Source organism: Mesoplodon densirostris, chromosome X, assembly GCF_025265405.1.
Source record: "Mesoplodon densirostris isolate mMesDen1 chromosome X, mMesDen1 primary haplotype, whole genome shotgun sequence".
Taxonomy (NCBI): Eukaryota; Metazoa; Chordata; class Mammalia; order Artiodactyla; family Ziphiidae; genus Mesoplodon; species Mesoplodon densirostris.
In genome coordinates this window covers 21648078-21672445 of record NC_082681.1, presented here as the reverse complement: position 1 = coordinate 21672445, position 24368 = coordinate 21648078, and the positions used below count along the sequence as shown (strand labels likewise).

At 38.9% G+C, this 24368-nt stretch overlaps 1 protein-coding gene across 3 annotated transcripts in view; it reads right to left on the bottom strand.

The window, feature by feature from the left end:
- The window catches only part of MBNL3 (muscleblind like splicing regulator 3), a 71424-nt gene that overhangs the window by 21992 nt on the left and 25064 nt on the right, over positions 1 to 24368 (bottom strand). For all 3 annotated transcript variants that reach the window (XR_009530920.1, XR_009530921.1, XM_060087772.1), the window contains exon 2: positions 11835 to 11999. Coding sequence is in view for 1 of the 3 variants with exons in the window: in XM_060087772.1 (XP_059943755.1) it covers positions 11835 to 11999 (165 nt within the window). In the remaining 2 variants the exon portion in view is untranslated. The remainder of the gene's footprint in view (positions 1 to 11834; positions 12000 to 24368) is intronic.

Sequence of the window (24368 nt, the reverse complement as noted above, 5' to 3'; positions counted from 1 at the left end):
TTTCTTTTTATTTTTCACTAAAATATAATCTGTTGCACTGCCAAGCTATGCCCACAACTTCTGCTAAATCACATTAATAGGAACAGCTCTAAATGCAGGTAGAATAGAAGTCTAAGGAGTATGAAGTGAGGGGCGATCTATATTCATGGCGCCACTCCCTAGTCAGACTTGAAACTTTCAATAGCACAGCCTTCTCCATGAAACCCCTGTTATAAACCACATTCAGCTTGGAAGGAAGGACTTCCCCATTAGCACTCTACCTTAGATGAGCTTATCATTAGCTAACTAGCAAATTAGGAAGGGCAGAAAGAGCATGCCCCCTCCTCCCCAAACTGGCAAGACTCACCAGGGTTAAGTAGAGAAGGCATGGTGGCCAAGAGCTTTAAGAGGAAAGGGGTGACACCAGGTGGCAGCAAAGATGACGGGGCAGTCAAGGAGGTGCTTTAAGCTTTGAGGACAAAAGCCAAGGGCTGACCCAGCCTAACTAGCGCTGTGATGTAACAGGGTATAGGGACATGTCATACTTCTTATGGAATGAAAACTATTGAATTAAAAGGAAAACTTGCAGGTGAGTGAATTTTCCAGATTAAAAAATCATTAATCACTAATAAATAACCGATCAATTAATAATATTTAAGAATAATGTACATGTAAGCAATGCTTCCTATTTATAATAGCTCTGAACTTCTGTATTTTTTCCTTCGTTTTTTGGGGGAAATTTCCTGGTTAACTTCTGCTTTCTTTAGAATATGTTTTAACCCTCTCACGTTTGTTACATGTTCCAATTGTATGAAAACAAGCTGAAAATTAAAAGTCTATATAAATAGTGCAAGGGACTTGCTGAAAAAGTTTAGGGTTTGTAAGGTTATACTGTGCCATGTTTAGGTTTTAAAGTTAGTATTGTAGATTTTATAACCATTTCCCTCCTTGGTATAAACTTCATTCTATTACTGTTTATTGAGAAGAAGCAGGTTTTTTAATTCCCAACCCTCGGGCACAGGGAGGAACTCCTGAGTTTCTTATTTATTTTCAAATGGACATTTCTGTTTCTCACCACCACCTCTGCCCCAGGGTAACTACTCCATTTTCATGAATTTGAACATTCAAGGGCTTAGCTTTAGTTAACAGCCACCTGTTATATCAGGCAGCCTGCAAGTTCACACATTCAATTTTAATAAGCAACTTTAATCCTTCCTATACCTATACTGCAGGCTTTGATGTCAGTTGAGCTAACATGAACCAATTAGTGGGGTAATCTTAATTTTAAAGAAAAAGGTACCTAACAGGTTGAATCTGATTTCTATTTACAGCCTGAATGGTCTGGGCACTTAAATATGTTTCAGATATTCACTCAAACCTAAATTATTTCCTAAATATTTGAAAATATGAGAAAACTTTTCCTCCTAGAACAGGGGGTATGGATTTTCATCTTTCTCTGAGACTTATGAAACCAACAAGAATGATGGCGACAACTGACTATATGAATAAAACGATCACCTAGACAATCATTTACCCTCAATGTCTCTTGCAGTATTAGCTGCTAGGGTAGGAATTCCCGCGAGCTACCAGTTACTTGCACAGTACCTAGGAACTATCAGGGCCTTAGGAAGTGCTTTCTAAAATTTGGTGAATTGCCTCTAGAACAGGGACACCTAATCTTTTTCGAGTCCTGAACTTCTCTGAGAGTCTGATGAGAGCTGTAGACCCTGTCCACGGAAAAATTCATATGTGCATAAACTGCATCTGATCTCAAGAAGTTCAAGGACCTCATGAAACTCACCCCTGGTGTGGGGTTATGGACGACTTACTGTTTAAGAGCTTGTGTTCTAGGGTAACGGTTGGCAAACCACAGCTCCTGAACCAAATCCAGCCTGCCCTGTTTTTGTATGGCCAGAATGGTAAGAGTGGTTTCTACATTTTTATTTTATTTTTTTAAATTTTATCTGAAGTATAGTTGATATACAATGTTGTGTTAGTTTCTGGTGTACAGCCAAGTGATTCAGTATATATATATATATATATATATATATATATATATATATATATATATACATACACACTACTTTTTCATATTCTTTTCCATTATGGTTTATTATAGGATATTAAATACAGTTCCCTGTGCTATACAGTAGGACCTTGTTGTTTATACATTCTATACATATTAGTTTGCATCTGCTAATCCCAAACTCCCAATTCAACCTCCCACCCCTCCCCATGGCAACCACAAGTCTGTTCTCTATGTCTGTGAGTCTGTCTCTGTTTTGTAGATAAGTTCATTTGTGTCACATTTTAGATTCCACATATAAGTGATATCATATGGTATTTGTCTTTCTCTTTCTGACTTACTTTACTTAGTATGATAATCTCTAGGTCCATCCATGTTGCTGCAAATGTCATTAATTCATTCTCTTTTTATGGCTAAGTAATATTCCATTGTATACATATACCACATCTTTTTTATCCATTCATCCATTGATGGACATTTAGGTTGTTTCCATGTCTTGGCTATGGTAAATAATGCTGCTATGAACATAGGGGTGCATGTATCTTTCCAAATTATAGTTTTGTCTGGATATATGCCCAGGAGTGGGATTGATGGATCATATAGCAACTCTATTTTGTAGTTTTTTAAGGAACCTCCATACTGTTCTCCATAGCGGTTGTACCAATTTACATTCCCACCAACAGTGTAGGAGGGTTCCCTTTTTTACCACACCCTCTCCAGCATTTGTTATTCTCTACCTTTTTAAATGGTTGAAAAAAAAGTACAAGATGAGTAATATTTCATAACACATGAAAATTATATGCAATTCGTGTTTCAGTGTCCATAAATAAATTCCACTGCACTCACATGTAGACCTATATAACAAAAAGTGTGGATATCTGTTTTCTCTCTTGTTACAGAAGTACCTACACAATATCCTCAACTTTGTTTATTGTCCCACAAAGCCTCAAATATTTATTAGTCATTAAGAGAAAATTTTGCTGACCCTCATTCTACAAGATTCCAAAAAATAAAGCACTCCATCAATTTCTGAAGTAAAGCACTAATTATATAAAAATCTATTGGTGTGAATTTAATACTTGTAGCAAGATTCCATAAGTTGAAGAAGTTAGACTTTAGAAACAGATACTAAAGTATTCCCTAAAATGTTCTTTTACATAGTTAGTAAAATTCATGTTCTTAACTATTTGTTTATAAAACAATAACTACTCAGTGACTAAGAATGGGGAGATAGATGGACTCCTGTAAAGGTAAAATTTTAGGAGCCACCACATTTTGGCCTTAAGGGATTCTGAAGCACCTTTGAATAATAATACAACTCAGTGAAAAATGATGCCTCAAATAAATATGTCTAGTTTACATATACATCTTAGTAACACTGATTTATTACTTAAAATGAGTTAATCCTCAAGCTAGTATAAAGAAATAAAAATTAAATGTTATGCTAAATCCATCTCTGCATCTCCCCACAGCCTAGATCTATTTGTAGTTACTTGAATAATATACAAGGTCAGTTACAAGTATTGTTGGATGAATGCAAGACACTTAAGTCACTTAGGCTAATCCTGGCCTGAAGGCAACATCGTAATTGAGGTCTCCTCTCTCTAAACTCCTGTCTAAAGGTGGATGACTAAGCATTTTCTTTTATAGGATGGTAAACATTTGGTAACAATTTGTTGACTTGATTTTAATACCAGAAAAATAGCACTCTTAACTTTAGCACTCCTAAGACCTTAATTTTATTACTCATTTACAAGCATCTATATAGTACAAAAGGAAGCCCCTTTCACCAGTCACCATGCGTATTTCTATCCTTAGATAATCCCAAAGCACAATGAAATGTATCATTTTTGTTTCCATCAGACTTTACTAGCTGTTCACGAGGAGCAAAACTGAATCGTTTTTGTTCCACAGTTTTTGCTTGGTCATGTCCACATTCTCTGAGCGTTGTTCTAGGGGGACGGAAGTGGCGAAAAGGCACACTGCAGGAGGCCCACATAACCTCCAGACTAGTTAATTGGTCCCTCAATAATTGAGAGTGAACTTTATAAACAGATGCAAGCCGATAGTGGTGTTTATGTACTAATCACACTTGTTAATGAATAAGTCAGTGTGGCCCAAGAGAGAGTGAAGAAAAACAAATACATTCAAGGGTCAAAGTGAATAGTTATCCTCACCTAGACCTGGCTTTTCTGACCTTATTAATCATGGAAGTCTCCAAATAAGGGGAAGCATTGAAGGAAGAAGACACGTAGGGGAAGGGTCGATAGATTATTGTGCGTATAAAAGGTGTAAAGTATCGCAAGAAAGAGGGAACAAGTCATGGTTTGGATCTGCCTGTAGGTGGTGGGAGAAGCTGCAGAGCAGGTCAGGAATTATAACCCACAGCTGATTCCTAGAGGTAAGGATCTGGCAGAAGGGTAAATGACTTCTTCCTCAGATGGGTGAGGGGATTTTAACTTTGCTCCTGCGACGTGAACAAGAACTGCCCTAAAAATTATTTGTTGGTGAATCACTATGTAATAACAGTGACAATTCAATTAACTTTAGTATACCACTAGGAAAGAAAAAGTATTTAAAAAATCAAGTGGTTACCCAGTTTTAACAACGGGTATGAAAAAAGGAAGGGTTTGGGGGGAGGGGGAAATGGCAAGAGCTGAGAAAAGCAAAGAACCCACAGGAAGCCTGGAGACTAGAGACATCTCAGTGCAAATCCAGGATAAATGGATGCAAAGGGTTATAATTATCAGAGGTTCAACAAACACCACCACCACCGCCACCAAAACAACAGCACAAACTAAAACAAAACCTTGCATGGCTAAAATAAAAATACTCTACGGAGGAAAAAAGAAAGCCCAAAGCTATAAAAATATGGAGGATCAGGTACAAAGCAGAAACGAAGGGTATCACGAAAACATTAATCCACCATTTCACTACTGTTAGATCATATACTCCTAGAGGGTAGAGACTGTTTCTAATTCACCTTTTAATCCATCTCTTACCCTTATAAATGCCTGGCACAGAGTAGATGCTCAAGAAATATTTAGTGAATTGAGTCAAAAGGGATTCCTAAGCCATTGATTACTTTTAGGTTTACCAGTTAGAAAAATCCAAATCAAAAATCACAAAACAAAAGAAACACTCAGGGATCGAAAGTAGTGGCAGAGAGATTGAAAAATCCATCAGTTTTGGTCTCTGCTGGGGAAAACTTTAAGCAGAAGGCCACTCCCAAACGGTCTTTTGAAATGCTAAACAGTATGAGAGGCACAGAGTACTGTATAACACATACACATGCATGTGCACATGCACGTACACACCCCCACACATATGTATGTGTGGCAGTTTTTAATTGGAGTGGCTAAATCATCAGTATCAAAAGGTATCCAATGAAGAGTTCCGGAAAAAAAAAAAACGGTTGGGCCTCCCTGGTGGCGCAAGTGGTTGAGAGTCCGCCTGCCGATGCAGGGGATACGGGTTCGTGCCCCGGTCTGGGAGGATCCCATATGCCGCGGAGCGGCTGGGCCCGTGAGCCATGGCCGCTGAGCCTGCGCGTCCGGAGCCTGCGCGTCCGGAGCCTGTGCTCCGCAACGGGGGAGGCCACAACAGTGAGAGGCCCGCATACCGCAAAAAAAAAAAAAAAAAAAAAAACGGTTTAGTGATACTACAGACTGAAATATGCAACTTCTTATTACAAAATGTGTGGTCCCAGGGGACAGTTGAATTGCTAATGTTTCTGATATCCACAGAATGGTTTAAGAGGGGAGACTAGGTGAAGAAGGTTTTCAAATAATATTTAGTACATCTATAAAGATTATTATGGCAGATTAGGATTATTTGGGGGAAAGATTATTATCAGGTGGGGAGGGCAACCACATTTTTTCACACTAGGTCTCCTGATGGCCCTCTCAGTGACAAACCACTGAACTCTACTGATCTGAGCAAGAGGATGGTGATAAAAAAAAATATCAGCCTCTCTAGGTGAGATTGCCAAGCACTGACTTTGTTTCTCGTTGCTGTTGTGATTTTTTATCCTCCGTCAGGGAAAACGATTTTCACAGATCCTCCCAACTTCCTGCCTTCACCTCACTGGTGATGAACGGCAAGCCACGCTGAGGTAGCTGCTGGAGCTTAGACTGTGACCACGAGCAGGAAAGCTAATGGGCCCACATGGTCTCATCAGCACCAGCCTCTCACCAACTGAGCTAACCAGATCCAGAGGAGGACACAAAATGGGCTGAGAGGAGATTACATTTTAATTTATCTCCTGGGAATATATGAGGGAGGACAAAGGGAGAGTGTTGAGATTCGTCACTATCAAAGAAACTGCGCACTGTAAAGGTATCATGAACAAATGCCCTCTGTTTGACAGCAAAAGTGTAGGATTTTCATTTCACTTTAAAAAAAAAACAGATTTCACATTGTATATTAAGCCGAGTTGGGGCAAGGCAGCAAACCTCCAGCTGGTGTGATTTACTTTGCTTTACTCTAAAAGGAGCTTTAAGCTGTGTGACATGCACAGCCTCGGGAAAGGACCTGAATAACTACTCTACTTTGGACAAGTAATTGCAATCAGGAGTGAATCCAGGATCTGTGGGGCCCCAAGTTTAGGCCTTCAGAACAAAGGATACACAAATATCTTTGGCAAATTTTACAAACACGTTGTAAACACATTGCTACGCCTCCTCCCAAGGCCCTGGCACGACACCACGCAAATGAGGGGCCCTGAGCCTTCACTAACCTCAAGGTAAGCCTACACCTGGGAACAATTTGTGGAACAAATGCATAATATTAGGTCTCAGTTGCTATATCTAAAAGTAAAATCTTTTCTAATTTTTTAGAAAACTTAGTAAAATCTTGATAAAATTTTGCGCTTTTAGCATGGTATCACTCCAAATACTCCTGTGATATGATCTGCTCAACCTCAGTCAATGTGGAATTTCACAATAATGACAGTCATAATTATATTAAGAGCATATTAACCTTATAATTACATAATGCCTGTCGTCCACTGACTTGAACATTTTGCAAAACTCACTTTACAAAACACCGAATGTCACCACATCGAGATGAAAGACGTAAAGGTCGTCATTCATCGTTTCATGAGTAGGTAAACTGAGAAACTCACTGAAGAATCTTCATTAAAATGCACTAATTTCTGTACTGACCATGAGACTGGTAATCTGGAAAATGGACAGAATTTCCTTTTCCATTAAATCTACAAAATGTCTTGCTCACCTTTTTAATGATAATTTTTTAATAGAAGAGCCCTGACAACAGGGAGATAGCATATATACTTCAGTCAATCAAACTAGTTTATGTGAGCTAGAAAAACTATAACTCTGGATGAATATGCAAAATGTAGAATGTATCTTGGTGAGGGAAGGATATTATCCTTTCATCTTTAACTACAAAATCATTTAACATTTTCAAAAATTAAAAAGTAAATACAGGCTTCCCTGGTGGTGCAGTGGTTGGGAGTCCGCCTGCCGGTGCGGGGGGCACGGGTTCGAGCCCTGGTCCGGGAGGGTCCCACATGCCGCGGAGCACCTGGGCCCGTGTGCCACAGCTGCTGAGCCTGCGCTCTGGAGCCCACGTGCCTAGAGCCCGTGCTCTGCAACAAGAGAGGCCGCCACGGTGAGAGGCCTGCACACCGCAACGAGGAGTGGCCCCCACTCGCCGCAACTAGAGAAAGCCCGTGCGCAGCAACGGGGACCCAATGCAGCCAAAAATAAATAAATTAACTAATTAAAAAGATTTTAAAAAAAGTAAATAAATATTTTGCAATTTTACTTCTATTCACTTAAATCTGTCCCGGTCCAAAGTTGCATAGAGTAATATAGTATCTTAGAGGTCCTATTTAATTAAAGAAGAAAAACATTCAAAACACGGGAGCCTAAAAATACTGAAATTATTCACTAATTAGTATATCTCCCTTCCTCTTATCTACTGCAACTTCCTATTTTTCCCCATTTGGTCCTGAAGTGTTACATCACCTTCATTCCTTACTATATTAATGTCAGACAGACATATAAGCTTGTTTCTGAGAAATATATTTGGTAAATAGAATTGTAAAAATGAAGCAAAAAGGTGGGGAGGGTCCAGACAGACATCAGATGATTTTATCTGTGATAAAGAAAAAGACTGAAGTCCTGTGTTTATAGCCTCTGTGGTTTGTAACACCATGACTTGGCCACAGGAATGCAAGTCATGAAAAGCATACAGCAGACCAGAGGACTTGGCACACCGTGATGGCTGATCCAGTAATCTCTGCATGAATCATCAGGTGAATACACCCGACTGGGTCAAGTTTACCTGCGTGTAAAGAACTGCTTCCATGTGAATCACCACATTCAAACAGAGAAGCAAAAGGAATTTACTAGATATAGACAGGTCTAGATTATACAAAATGTCTGAGCCAAAAATATTTTTAATAGCCTTATAACATCATATCCACCTTTTACATGCATATATTACATCCAGCAGTGAGAATCCTTCCTTGGAAACTTCTTTCTGTAATGAAGATTCCAAGTCGTGAAAAGACCTGAAATTTTGAAACATTAGCTTTGCTTGAGAGTTGGAATCCAATGCGTCTGCTTGCCCTAAAATTCTTCTCCAGTGCTCGTGTTTGCCTCTTAATTATGCCAAGGGGAGTTCTTAATTGTACCATTTTTTGCTGTGAACATCAGCAACTATCTCTCTTAAACTGCACTGAAAAATACTAGGGAGTCACACACCCTTTGCCTCACTTGCTAAACTTCCTCAATAAAGCTAACAAGAGCTTTCTGAGGTGGAATTTTATACGTGCAAATGTCAATTCAGACCTGTTAGATACAGTGAACAAACTTGCCTGCTACAGCAAGCATTCCACCCAAATTGACTAGGTGTGGCTTTTATTCATTGTTCAGTCACACTGAACAGTTCTGTTCTCTAGCTACATTTAGGTTGACATTCCCTTTATCTGGGGGCTTATAATAAGCAAAACATACTCAATTTTCCAAAAGCAGATGTGCTCTTCTGTTATCCTAGAAACAGATCAAAGTGTGCTTTGTGGGAAGACCTGAGGTTCAAGGCAGTGATACCAAATGGGTCTTAATATGCAGCCAGACAGACAGCAGGACTGGAAATTTAAACAGAAGCTTGAGTATTTTAGAGAAAAGAATCAGATGATCAGGGCGGGAGGTGGGGTCTGGTTAGAAGGGATAGAGAGTTGTTTGGGGAGAGTAGGTACCAAGGAAATGAAGTAAAATTATACGTTACTTCCATAGTAAAATCAAGATCCATAATAAAGAACAGTTCTTTGAAGTCAGACTGGTAAATGTCACTTAAAATTGCTCACACTAGCTCAATTACAACACGCCCACAAGGCAGCTTTCTAGACCACAAAAGAAGAGCATATCAAACATCTCGAGGTTAGCTTTTTGTACACATAGTAAGGACAGAAATCAATCTTTTATCAGTTTATCACATCACAACAGCTACTGTTAAATAATCTACAAGGTAGAAAAGCAATTTCCAATTGTTCCCTGGGGTCTTCTAAGCAATGTCTTGTGATACGCTATAAAATAAATTGTATTCCTGTGAGTCATATCAGTCATATTCTGCAGCCTGAAATTACCCTCACTGAAGAAAAAAGGGAAATGTATTCTATTATAGAAAGCATGGAGGATCAAAGCACAAGAGGCTGAAAAACTCAATGGATCTCTCATTGGACTCTAAAAAGCCACTCCCTAATCAATAATGCATGAAGGGTTGAGACTTGGCATGGAGATACTTGACTGGAGGCTGAAGGGAAGATGAATGAATAGTCTGCCTTCTGTCTTTACCCCTGTTTTACCCCAGGCCCTTGTTCTCTGATTCCCTGAAATAGGGTAGTTGACTGATGTCCCTTGACCTATGAAAAAATATATGCTCCAGCTGTATAGGAAATGCTGGGCTCAGGTGTGTGATAAAATCTGGCTCCTATTCTTTGCTCAGTCTGAAATTGGGACATCCCACAAGAGGCCAAGAGTAGTAATGGTGGGTAGAAGTCTCCCTTGCTTTATTCCCCATCTACTCACATTTTCTGGACTCACCAAGCATATTCATTTCTCTGTGGCTTTGTTCATACTATTCTCAGTATCTAGAACACTTTCTCTTCCTTATCCCTTCAGGATTAAGGACAAACTGAAATACTTCAGTGTTTGAAAGCTAAGGACAGAGTTTGAAGGAGTTCAACCATGTAAAGTATTACTAAAGATCAAAGAGGAACTCCAGGGTGACCTTCTGGGAACAAATTTATCAATGTAATTAATCAGCACTGAATTCCAAGGCAAATGTTTTTGGCAAATGAATAGTGTAAAACATGAAATCTATTTATTCTACTTAAAATTTTCTAGACATTCTGGAAAGAGTATCATGGTACAAAATTTTAGTGACTTGTCAATGCCTCAAGCACCTGTTTTTTGTATTATCTATAAAGAGGTACCAATTAAGGGGTGCCCTATCTATACAGATATCCTTGAATTCTGAGAAACAACTTTCTAATGAGATACACTTTGCTGAGAGCAGATTGACCTATTCCCACATTTTTGTTGCATCTAAATACTATAAACATCTTTCAGTTTTCAGTGTGTTCATTATATAGTCACCAATGAAGTGGGTTACAAAAAAGAAAACATAAGCCTTTCAAATTAGTATCCGGATAATGATTAAAAGGAAGTAGGCCAGCTGGAATTAGAATGAGACACCATGGAACTAAATTTGAGACCTGGAAGAACTCAGTAGACAGGGACAGTTTTCAATTCCCCCTTAAAACTCTAAGACCAACCTACAACTTTATATTTTAAGGTATCAGGACAAGATGAATTCTCCGTAGGACAGAATTACTTTTTAGGTGATCCATTTAAACTCACTGATCCACACAAATACTAGACATTGGTCTAGAATGATGCCAAAATATTATTAATTTCAGCAAAGGGAAACTGTGGCTAGATTAAGTTAAAACCCCCATCAACTACCTGGCCAGTATTCCTCAAGACTGTCAAGGTCATGGGAAACAGGGAAAGACTGAGAAATGGTCGCAGACCAGAGGAGAGAGGGGAGACAGGATTCAAATAAATGCACTGTGGTATCCTGGATTGGACACTGGAACAGAAAGGGTACACTAATGGAAAATCTGGTGAAGTCTGAATAAAGTCTGGAGTTTAGTTAATAGTAATGTGTAAATGTCAGTTCCTTAGTTTTGACAAATATACCATGGAAATATAAGATATTAACAGTGGGAGAAACCAGGTGAGGGGTAATATGGGAACTCTCTGTACTATCTTTGCAACTTTTCTTTAAATCTAAAATTATTTTAAAATAAAAAGTCTATTAAAAAGTAACAACAAAACTACCATCAAAGAGCAAGGAAATTTGTTTGAAGTAATATCCTAAAATTAAAAGGGTTTTATATGTAATAATAATCAAACCTCTTCCTCCTCTTAAAATGTCCCTGCTCCTTTATTAATGTTCTTCTATAAACTACATTCATGGTTCCTGCAACCCAGGTTTTAAATCCAACGCACCTGATTGCTCCCTTCACATGCACAGCAGCTTTGTAGTGTCAATTACCTATCAGCCTGCATCCTCAATCCTTTGATGACTAACTTCCCTGTCAATTACCTATCAGCCTGCATCCTCAATCCTTTGATGACTAACTTCCCTGTCAATTACCTATCAGCTTACATCCTCAATCCTTTGGTGACTTACTTCCCAAAGACCCTGCAAGGTTATTCCAATGTAGATATATATCCTTAAAAAATAAAAGACATACATATGCAATTTTGAAAAAAGCAGCACTGTGACTTACAAGTGATGGCATTTGACCATTTTGGAACATAAACTGCATCTGCTGGGCGAACATGGCTGCGGCAGTCTTTTGTTGAATCAGATTGTTCCGTCCATTAATTTCCAGCTGCGTCTTTAAATGCGGAGGAGGGTGAAGGTACTTGCAGTTCTCTCTAGCACACCGACCCTGAAAATGAAGGATTAGATGAATTTACATGAATATTTCTAAAAATCTGGTGTGGCTAAGAAAATAAGAAAAGTTTATTAATCTCTTAGCATATGTGATGTACTTATGTATATGTCATAAGTACTTTACTTGAATGAATGCATTCAGTCTTCATACAAGGCCCCTAAGACTGATACTCTCATAATCTTCATCTTCCAGGTGAGGAAACTGAGACTGAGAGAAGCTTGCACAGCTAACGTGACAAAACCAGAACTAAAACCCAGTTAGTCTGATTCCAGAACTTATTCTCTTAGCCACTTTGCTCTGCTCTACTTTGATACGCATCAACTTATGTTTAAAATATAAAACATTAGGAATAGTGTATCATCATAACATTACAGATTTATATAAAAATTTCCCAACATGATACATCATGCATGATAAATATGATTTAGGGTGTGGATCTACATATACAATCAGGAAAACTGAGGGAAAATGTTACATATATACACATAAATGTATCTTAAAACTTTTAGATCCATTATTCTGGATAATTTTGGCTCTAAAGTTTTTTCCTGAATCCATACAATGTGAGAAACATCCTGAAATCCACTGATATTTTGTTAATCAAAGAATCAATCTCTACCTTGGGGCTATGCTGTTCTGTAGATTCCAGGGGCACTGGCCCTGGATCACTTGGATAATTGAGACCAAAGTGTACTTGGGACTGTCCGGTATTCGAATGTTTTATGGATGGTTTAAGCACTTCCAGACAGGATCATATGTCAGTCCTGTGGAACCAAACATGCGTTTGGTATTACCTAAATGCTGATATGGCTGATAATTATGATGTTTACTATGCGGTAGCAAAGGATGTCACTGAACAGGTATTTATCACATTCTCAAATGTGACCTGTTGTGTTTGTTTAACTCTTGAGCACTGGGCAAAGCAGCTAATGATTCTCTCATTTGGATTACTAGGTCCGCCATAATCCTTTTAAGATAAGCACAACTGCAAGCCATTCTTTTTCCCACAGTTGCTAAGATCCTTCATAGCGCGTGAGCTTACTGGAGGGAGGGGTGGGAAAAAAAGGCAACTTTTTTTTGAACCCAAGAGCACAAGTTGCTAGGCCACCCGAATTCCCAGGAGAAAGTCAGTTAGTTCATCAAGTGTTTTCAACACATGCTACGAATTTTCCCTATTTATGATGCCTTAACGGATTATGTAATCACTTCTCCATATTTAGTTATCTTGTTATCCAAGCATTCCTATAATTTCACTGAGAATCAAGGTGTGTCCTTCAAAATTTTAGAGTGTTACCTATAAAGCAAAACCAGATGCACTGCAACTGATCTTTTAAATATCAGATCAGTGGGACGAGGTGGCTCTTTTATTTTATCTCCCCTGGCAGGAAGCTGAGTATAACTTAAGCTTGAGAAGTCAAGGAAGCCACTATTGTTTTCCGTCAGGCTTGTCCTGTTGTTTCTCCAATTTGATCAAATTTTTAATCAAATTATTTATAAAATCAAATAATACTTTAGTTTCAATGTGCCTTTATATTTCTCTGGAAATCCTGGAAAAGGAAGAATTTATTGGTAGTAAGAGTTGAGGGTGGTATGAACCCAGTCTTCCTGAACTCATTAAGTAGCCTAGGAAACAGCTACATAATTTTAGCACATATAAGGACTATAAGGAAATCCTTATATGCGCTAAAAATTGCGGTAATGGAGGGTTGCCCCCAGTAATGTCCCCCCTAAGAGAAAACATAAGCTTCTCTTTACACCTACTACAACCTGCATCAAAGCAAAGATAGTCACAAGGATTTTAGTTCCCAGATTCTCCACCCTCCACCCAGTATAACTTGGATTATCTGGCTCAGAATTAACAGCTCAGGGGAAGTAGTGACACTTGGTGGCTTCCAGAGCCAAGCATGGTAGTTTATACTTCTGGGGTTTCTCTTTTCCTCCCACACCCTAACGTTAAAGATTTCCCCAAGGTACAGTCCTAAATCCTCTGCTCTCCTCCTTAATCTCTTTCCCCTGGAGAAATGAAATGCTGGTAAAATTTCATCTCTCACTGCAATTGCTCAGATCTTAAATCTCTCTCTCTACCTCTGACCCCTCTTCTGAATTTCAGGTCTTTTTATCACTAACTGCAGCTGCATTTGGAAATCCTGCCCCCTAACCAGGTCTGAACAACTTAGTCCTGACCTTCCTTCTCCTTAGACTATCTCTCCTCTTGCTGCCTACTAGCATTTAGGACCATTGCTCCAATTCCCAGGCTTTGGGACAGTTGCATAGCAGCCCTGAAAAAAGAAACCAGGCACCTGCTGAGCAGGATTGCCTTAGGATCGCAAACCCACCTTGATAGCTTTCCCAGACAAGTGGCAAACACAACCATAAACATTTAAACAGAACACAATTTGTAACCCACTCCTTGCACCCCCAAAATTAGATGAGGACTCTCTCTTACATTCAGGAATTACAAACAATAGATCAGTTTAAAAAAAAAAAAGGAAAAGGAATACCTTAGGATTTTTGCCATTTGTTACAGTTTAGTTTTAATGTCATTTACACCGAATGTAATCAGAGAGGAGAGGAGAATGGAAGGGAGTGAGAGAACATGGTGTATGTGGCACATTTCCTGCCAATCTACAGGTAAAGAATTGCTACCTGCCTTTGTGCTGTTACGTTACTGTCCTTTATATATAATAACTTTTCTTAAACTTTTTCTTGGGAAACTAATGACATTTTTACAAATCAAAAATGGTACACAGAAATAGAAAAAAAATTACACTTTAAAAATTACATCAAGTTAGGCTATAAAACTAAAGTATGGAATATGAGGCAGCATAAGATTTTTTAAAACTTATTCATCTTAGTTATGAGATTTTAATTGATTTATAAAGCATTCTCTTTTGAAGGACAGAATCCATAATTTAATTCTATAACAGTGCAAATGCACAGCAACACTACCTTACCAGAGACTGCTTCTTATGGTAAAGAAAGCTTATAAAGAAAAAAAAAAACCCTGCATTTTCTATCCAAACAATAGATGAGAACAAATAATTTAACATCAATGTTATCTGTGGAACACAATATTTCAAAAGAAAGCCAAGTCCCTCAAGTTTTTTCAAAACGACTTTAGGATTCAGGATAATATATTTATATGCACAACACTTGGTGATAACAAATCTCCCCTGTATTCATTCTTCAAGAGGCCCAAACTTAATTATAGGCCAAAATACTTTAATTGGAGTTGGGGAGATGGTGGCAAACTTTGCTCTTGACCTTTGCTAACGTTTGCTTTTAGTCCTTGGAGGGGATTAAGGCTTTGGTAAGCATGTATGAATGGGACGGGGTGGAGGCTGAGGAGGGATCTGCCCAGCACAGTATGTAATCACTTATTGTTTTTGTCCTTTGGAAAACCAGCGACTATGGAGTAGAAAGGTTCCAATGTTTTCCTGAGGCCTGCTAAGCACTCTTGAATGGGCCACAAGACTCCCTATCACATCAGGTCTATAACAGCCCAGAAACTATCTTGGGCTGAAAAAAATCACCCATTGTGTTTCCCAAGCCAAGTCAATGTTGTCCAAGCCCTCCTTCTAGACCCACAGGTTCAGAGTTGCCATGTGCTCAGTGCAAAGTAGGAGACCATGTCATAAACGCCTCTAAATGTCGTACCCATGAAAACTGCCATCCACTGGTAGAGTTGGCTCTATCCTAAAAACAGCAGCTAAGGCTGGTCAAGACGTGTAAACCTCTCTCCCTCCCCTCCACAGACACACAAAATTAAAGCATTGAAGAGATTAGAGTGCAAGCTCATTTAGGCTCCCCTCAATTCCACTCCTTTTCCATTTCCTTTGGCCTTAAAAAAACACATCATTCTCATTGGGTTTTTCACGGTGATACGGAGTCAAGAAAATAGCAAGGCGATTCAATGGGAAAGTGATTCTCTGCTGAAATAAGCACTACTATATCTATGAAGCTTCCCGCTCCCCTTTCCCATCTACTCTCTTTGAAAAAGCACCCAAAAAGCAGCAGGGGAATAAATGACCAATGAAATTTCTGAAATACATTGGCATCAAAAAGTTGATGACAGACAAAGGAAAAAGTTGCAGAGCATTCATAAAACCTCTAAACTTCAATCTATTTCCTTTTTCCTACCTTCAGGCTTTTCACAAATGAGCACAAAGAGTACTTGACTGAAAGAGAAAAGTAGCATTGTAGAGATTCAAATCCCACCTAAATCTTGGGAGGTATGAGAGTGAGAGTCTGTCAGAGACAAGACTTCCCAGGCACTTGGTGGTAGAAAACCCCTGTGAAGTGTACTTTTTTATGTTCATGAGAGAAAGCTCTACCATCCATCAGAATAAGAAAAGGACCCCAGGAAGCTGAAAATTACCCTTTGTCAGTCACCAGTATATTAACAGGAACAGCTGTGTGCAGAATGACTTACTTCTTCAAATACATTAGGAATTATGGGGGGAAAAAAGCTCTCACATACAGTGGTAACTGGATTACCTTTTCAAAGACACCTCACTGCTCTGCTAGGCTATCAAGAGTTAAAAGTTAAATGTTAAATAAAGGCAATGAAGAGATGATTTGATTTCTATGAAAAAAATATTTCATTTTAATGATCATGTGTTAAATGAAAAATCCTCTTGATTATACTGCCCCACTGAAACATACTTACATATGCGTACACATGGCTTCTCAGAGGAAGTAACAGTAATTTTAGAATTACAAATGATATGTAGTAGGTTGCCTGGTTCCTACAACCACCACGGACCTATTAAGGGCTAGGAACAATCTGAAATGGCTAAAAGTGAGGCAACATGAACATAAACTGAGTATTAGCCAGATATCAGTATACTAACGGCAAATTTCCCACTTTCTTCCTCTTAGAGTTCTGTCTTTATAAAAATGGATATCCTCCAGTATTGTACCATCTATGAATACTGATATATATGCACAAAAAGCATCCTTAAAATCTTGCATACAACTTTTAAGTTAAATTTGGGATGCAGACAAAAAATCTTTTTAAAAATGTCTTTATTAAACCATTTCCTGAGTTTATTGAAGGCAAAATTAATGAGCCAGCCAAGCACTCCCCCAATTGCAGTCAGCACTGCATCTCTGCTGAACTCTGCTTTCCTTTTTTAAAATTTATTTCTGCTGTACAGCAAAGTGACTCAGTTATACATATGTATACATTCTTTTTCATACTCTTTTCCATTATGGTTTACCACAGGATATTGAATATATAGTGAGTGCCCTGTGCTGTACAGCAGGACCTCGTTGTTTATCCATCCTACATATAGTTTGCATCTGCTAATCCCAAACTCATGAACTCTGCTTTCTTGACATGCCATATACACATATACAGGGCAATGACTTCGGTGCAAACCAGACACCAAGTCTAAATAGGTAAGAAGCTGGAAGGAGGGCAGAAGAATTTTCTCGCCTATCTGCCTCAAGAAATGTTTCAGATGGCGACCTCCAAAAGATGAAGGGAGGAGTAGGCTCAGCAATCACACCATTGTTCTCTGCAGCAGCCCGCTAAGATAACCTGATTACCAGAATCGGAACATTTAGGGCTGAACCGGATTTTAAGGAACATCTGTGCACTTTTATCTTACAGAGAAAGTGAAGGCCAAATTGATGAGATGGCTTGTCCTAAATAACAAGCAGCTCAGTAAGGACAGAAGCCAAGTTTGCAGACTCTCACTACCCAATATGGATTTTCAGTTCAAATGACTCTCTGTAAAGATCTTCCTGAACCCCTCTCCCCACCCCACCCCCACTTCCCTCTCCCTCTTTTGTGTCTCCAGGCGCATCCTGTACTCCCTTTTATCATAGCACTTATCACTGTGTACATTGATACATTGTTTGCATGCCTATCTCCCCATTCCACTTTGAGTTTGTCTAAAGGCAGGACTATATCTTCCTCATCTTTGAACCTCCAGGGCTGTTTCTGTGCCTGGTGAATAGTGACCACTCCATAAGTTTGCTGAATGAATGAATAAACTGTGAGAATAATTTTATAGGGCATCACACTAAGTCGGCCTTAGAGGCCTAATTGCTTCTCTTGCCATTTCCTTTCCTAAGTTCCTTCTTCTTCCTCCAAGAAGAGAACAAGAGGCAACATATGACTGAGGCTGTTGCTGGTTTTCTGTTGCAAATGAACCGTTATTCTATTCAGGTCCAGAAAATAGCTAATTCGTAACAATTTTTTTTCTATGAATATATACGCTGGGGTGTGTGTGATCATCGTGGCTGAAAAATCCTGGTAATTCAGTATAACTGAATCAGAAATGTTAGGAACCCATGAGGCACAGACACAAACCCTGGTCTAATTCCCAGGGGTCTGTGGTCACAAGAACCCCCAGGATATAGGGGCCCACAGAGCAGAATAAAGGAACCTGCAGCAGATTCATATTTAATCAGCACCTGGGCCTGCCCAAGGGGAGCACTGCATTTCTAGGGTCAGCTTAGAATAAACTGCCTTCTCCAACTGCTCCATCCCCACCCTGCATTTCTCTAACCAGCTGCAAGTCAAATTCGCTGAAGCTACTGAGACAAAGGTGGAATACAAGGCTTCAGGATAATCACATTGAGTGGAGCCTTCTTGTGCATCTCTATTGCACATGCTGACTTCTTAGAAGAAAAATGTCCCCGCTGTGCTTTAAGACCCATGTTCAGCTGCATTCACATTAAACATTTTCAAATAATCATTAGCTTGAAATTTTTTTGAAGAACAAATAACACCAAAAATCATAGTTGCTGGTCAGTGAAACCAAGCCTGCCTCCCCAATACCCCGGATCTGCTTCCTGTCCACCCCCCAATTTTTCCCCTCTAGTCAAATCAAATACCTTCAACTGCTTGAGAAAAATATTAACTGGATATCTGTTCAGTAATATGCTCCTCAGGAATGTATGATCTCTGTTTACAAAACAGCCAACCAGAGTCAAATTAAAACCCAAAGACAATTGAAGCACACTGGTGCCGAGTTACCAAAAGTCAGAAGGCATTTCCGATGCTAAGTATTCACGGACGCTGTCTTTAAAGTAGCTGAGGGCTGCCAACGTAAAATGTCATAAAATACAGAAAAAAAGGGAAAAAAATGACATTGAATTTGTTACTCCAAGAAATCAAATACACAAAATCATGCAACTTCAAGAAGCTACTTACTACATAGGCTTTGTTACAAAACAACATAAAGGGGTCTCTCCCTTGGCCCTTAGGCAGTCAAATCTCTGGCTCTCAGGGTTCCCACGGCTTCCTTCTCCGGACACCCCGTCCAGTCACTAACCACAGCGATTTGGAACCAGGACAAAAAGGATGCCGGCTGCTTGCACCCTTTCTTCCCAGCTAGGGTTTCTGCCTGGGCTCCTATCTAGGGTTGCCAGATTTATCAAATGAAAACACAGGACTCCCAATCAAATTTGAATTTCAAATGAACAAGGACTAATTTTTTAGGAAAAGTATGCCCCATACAAAATATTATCCGGCAACCCTCTCCCTATCTATTCTCCACCCTTGTGAGTTGAGCTAAATAAAGTCAAATCCTCAAAAACCCATTTTCTTCCCGTTACCTTAAGGTCATAAGCAGCCCCCTCTATGGAATCAGCCCAGGCTCTACTAGGCCTTCAGTTGCCCGGAGCAAAGCAGAAGGCACAGCCCCAGCTTACCTGACCAGCTGCAAGGAATTTAAGGAAGTTGACTGTTGGAGAAAGCAATTTTTTATTCCCTGGCCCCTCCCACCAAAAGCTCCGCACGGCTCCCTACGCAGTCAGCCAGTCCACTTTCCCAATCACCGTGGCGCAACTGTATATTCAAATGACTTTGATGCCTGCCTGCCGGAGCTCCTCCTTTAAACTGAGATGGGGGAGGGCGTGGTGAGTGACCACCATTGCCGGAACTCCTGACTCTAAATTCGTATACATTATTTGAACATAAGAATTATTACAGGAAGATGAGGCTTTTATGTTTTTAAGGTTTTTGTTAGTGGGGGGAGGGAGAGGAGGGCAGGTTAACCTTAATTTCTTCAGTCCTGTCGGTGGTATACTTAAATTCAAGCAAAAGTCATCCATTAAAGCCCAGGAAAACATCTGCTTAAGTATTGTTTCTACATGCACACATAAGATCGATGCAGATACATATTCAAAACCTGCAAAAAAATGGCATGAATAGCCATTATTTGCATAGATGTCTTTTTAAGTCAACCCTTGATTACTCATATTAAAAGAGAGGGAGATGTAGAGGGGCATGGTTAATTCTAATGAACAAAATAATATATTCAGCAAAAATGGCAATCCATGACAGCCCCACATGACAGAACAGGTATATCACAAAAGTGGCAATGGTGAACATTTAGGAATCAGTTACTAGACACAATCCTGAATTAATTTTTTTATTAAGGTTGCAGTCTCCTTTGTTGGAATTATCAAAGAGTCAGAATTAGTAAGGTCAGAGAGAATGAAATTGTACTTCACTGGGGAAGCTTATATGTTATAGACAACGTGTCATAGAAACATTAAATACTAAGGCTGGAAAGGCTCTTAGAGATCCTTCACTCTGTGTACCACAGACCACTATTCCCAAGAGAGGAGCCTCAGAAACTGAGCTTCCTGGTGAAATACTTGTAAGGAATGGTACCCTCTATTCCCCTCTTGGAGATTAACAGTCCACCGGAGCATAGTAAAGGTTCCCTCTCACATGTCCTAGAGTAAAGAAACCTGCTGACTTTTGTTAACTGAAACACAGTTCAATCGCAGAAACCATGCCTCTTTTTTTTCCATAAAAATACCTTTCAACATACCTCGTTAGAGAATCGTTATGAAAATACTGATTAATTCAACTCCCTCCTACTAAAGCTCAAAGCAAGCCCCATGGCATACAGTGAACTCCAAGAAACCGGATCGTCCGTTGAAATGACACTGAACATTCCTGCCCATACTCGATCTCCGCACAGCTAACAAGATGTAGATTTTTCCTATGATGGCTACAAAGAAAGATCCCACAGTCAGCTTCCCAGCACTCCTTGCCAAAGTTGTAAGTTCTGCCAGAGCTTTCCAAATGGCTGCTGGGGCTTTCTTTTGTTTGAATGCTTCAGTCAGGTAACTTCTGAAATCACAACTTCAAGCCTTCTCTGTCTAACTGGCTTTCCTACACTGTGACTTCTATCCCTTGAAACCATGCCAGTTACCTTAGGTTTTCCATGACTTAAGGGTCTCAAGTGAGTTTTAACAGCACTAAAACTTGGGAAGTAGGAATGTATTTGGCAATCCCTCCAATTCCTAAAGGTCTTAGCTGCGCACTAAACTTAAATTAAACCTTGCAGGTTTCCACCTGGAATGCAAACTAAATTAATTTCCTGTCTCCAAGTAAAAAAGAAAATTTCAAAGAAGAATTAAATGTAGACAAATATCTTGCAAACTTAAGGGGAGTAAAAGGTGAGAAAGGCACTGATTATTGTTCAGATGTAACAATTTATCTTTGCAACGCTCAGTATGCTGCTAAAATAAATTAAATAATTACATCTCTAGAACCAGCCATGAACACCTCCACCCAGAGGTTATATAAAGGGCAGATACAGTTATTGATTTACCTCTGCATTTTTGAAATTAGAGGCACAGAGATAAAAATCAGTCCTTTTCTTTTTTTTTTTTTTGCTAAGACATAAGTTTTCTTTCAGATAAAGAAATTTAAAAGCATGATACCAAATGGTTGTTTACAGGGTCTTGCTACATTCATAAGTAGAAATCGTGTTTCAAACGCCAGAGCCAAATGTATCCACTTTAAAATAAGCATTTTTCTCACAACCCTACCCAACTAGCAAACTAATACCAAATATGCGATTTCCAAGCAGAAAGGTTTACTTGGTGACATGGACTGCATTAAAATGCTTTGAGGCATGGACTAGCTCTACATTTTGTTAATGATAAATATATTTTTATCACCAAAAGCCTTACTGAAACCTTTATGCTAACTTGTTATTAAAACTGTAGGCATTTTAGAGTATCAGACAAATCTCCAAAGAAAACTCCAAACTCCAAATGCACTGTGTATTTAAATAAAGTGGGTTTTTTTTAGCCAAGTTGCTGTTTGTTTTTGTTCTGACATAAAAGCAAGCAATTTATTGATATAAATTCTTTCTCTTTTAAAAATAAAGATCTATTCTGCCTGGCCTGATTATTTACCAAATATATTAAGTTTCATCCAAAATGTATTTCAGAGATGTGAACAAAACTGACAATGTTCTAGATGAAACTACCCAGACTACTTTTTAAAAAAATATGTTTAAAAATGATCCTCTCTCAGTCTTACTAAGTAAATATAGCAACCTTGTTAAACTCACCTTCTGCTTTCAGTGAGCAGTTAATATTTGATGATGATGAAACTGTTCCTGGTATTTAAAGAACTAAACAAGGCCATCCACAAACAATGTAACTAGAAATGGGGTTGTTTAAAGAAGATAAAATGATAAATGGAAGTTTTATGTTTTAAAATAAATCAATCCCTCAACCATAAATGTCTCATATCTTTACAGAGAAGAAGTTGAAATATGACCCCTGCCAAAGAATGCCTATCTCCATATCTAAAACAAAGTAAAGCAAAGGACAGCGAAAGTTAATTAGTTTAAAAAATCTATTAATTGTTCTCCGCAAGTCAGTTTAAGCAGCTAGAAGAGTTAGTGGGCGAACAGTGCACTTGTAAGGATTCAGTGTTTCTTTTAAACCCTCTATATTAAGCACAACAAGGTTTCTAAGGTCTAGTCACTGCCTTTTAATTAGTGGAATCCTTATTCTGGTGAGGGGAAAAATAGGAAAAATAAAACAAATCCCTAGCTTCATTGTGCCTTCCCTGAATATCAGAATAAAATTAGAAAACTTCAGAAAACATGCCTTTCTGAAAAAAAAAAGAGCCCAGTTTATGTGTCTCTTATACAAGGTAAATCAAATTCCATTCTGGAAAAATATTTGATCAAGTGATACAGCGAAATAAACTAGGCCATGTAAAACATCAGTGTGCCAATATTTCACAGTTATTTTTCTACTAAAGATAACGAGCATTTAACTGTTTTTGTTTTGTTTCATGTTTTACAGACTCTAGTGTATAAGGTCAAATGACCCTTCAGATGTGAACTAATTCTGACCATTTATGAGCGGGCTACAGAATAATTGTATCTACAGGTTTATCAGCTCATGTAACTTGGCATGTGATGATTATTGACACACATTTAGAGACCACGATGAGGCCCTTGTAAAATTATATTTTCCATTAATATCATGAAAGTAGTCATAATGACACAACTCATTTGAGGGATTTATTGAACGCTGTGGTCAGGTTTGCATTTATTTTTCACATCATGACCACCTGGATAATAATAACAACTGACTTTATAGTAAGTATATCTACCATGTGCCAGACACTGTTCAAAGTGCTTTACGTGCATTACCTCATACAGTCTTCACAATATAACCCTAGGAAGTCAGTGTTTTACTGAAGAACTGAGGCACAGAGAGGTGAAGAGACACGCTCAAGGTAACAGAACAAATGTCGCAGAGCTGTGATTTGAACCCAGGTGGTCTGAGTCTGCAGCTCACATTCCTAACCAGTACACTAATGCCTCACAACACCATGGTGTGCTAAACTGAGGAATGAGCTCGTTCAAATATTTCTAATGGTTGGGTCACTATTTTCCTTCTAAGATTATAATAAAGATTGCATACCAACTGGCCGTTAGGTATGTCCAGAAACTATTTAATAGATAAATGTGTGCCAAGTGGGCTGTTTTGTTAAGTACCTGGGGATCTTAGGTGACTTGAAAACGAATAAGACAAGATAACTGAGTGTCCAGTGTTTTTTACACCACATCCACCTGAATAACTTTACTGTGTATTTACTATGTGCTGGGCACTGTTCAAAGTGCTTTAAACGGATTATGAAGTCTTTCATCCTAACCAAAGCAGAACAATTAGTACATATATCTCATCTCTTAGCACAGCTTTTTATCAAATGTCTGCATGATAGAATTTTGCCAGTTGGTCTGGGGGAAGCAGTGTCCTGGAATTGGGAGTCGGGTTATGAGAGCTTAAGCACAAATGACCATGGCCTGACAAAAGTAACAGTCCTGCAAGACCCCATGGACATAGAGAACAGATGGAAGTGGGGCCCAATGAAAGGGTCGGTTGTGTGCCTTTTGTGACTATTATTATTACCACTCTAAACGAAGAATCTTAAAAAAAAAAAAAAAACCACCACGGCAGTGCCATTTAGAAGCAGGTTTACTCAGACCATAAATGTCTAGGTGCTGTAGGTTCAACACTATGACAAAGCAGAGAAAATCCCAAACAATGACAAAAGGTCAACCTTATCACAAA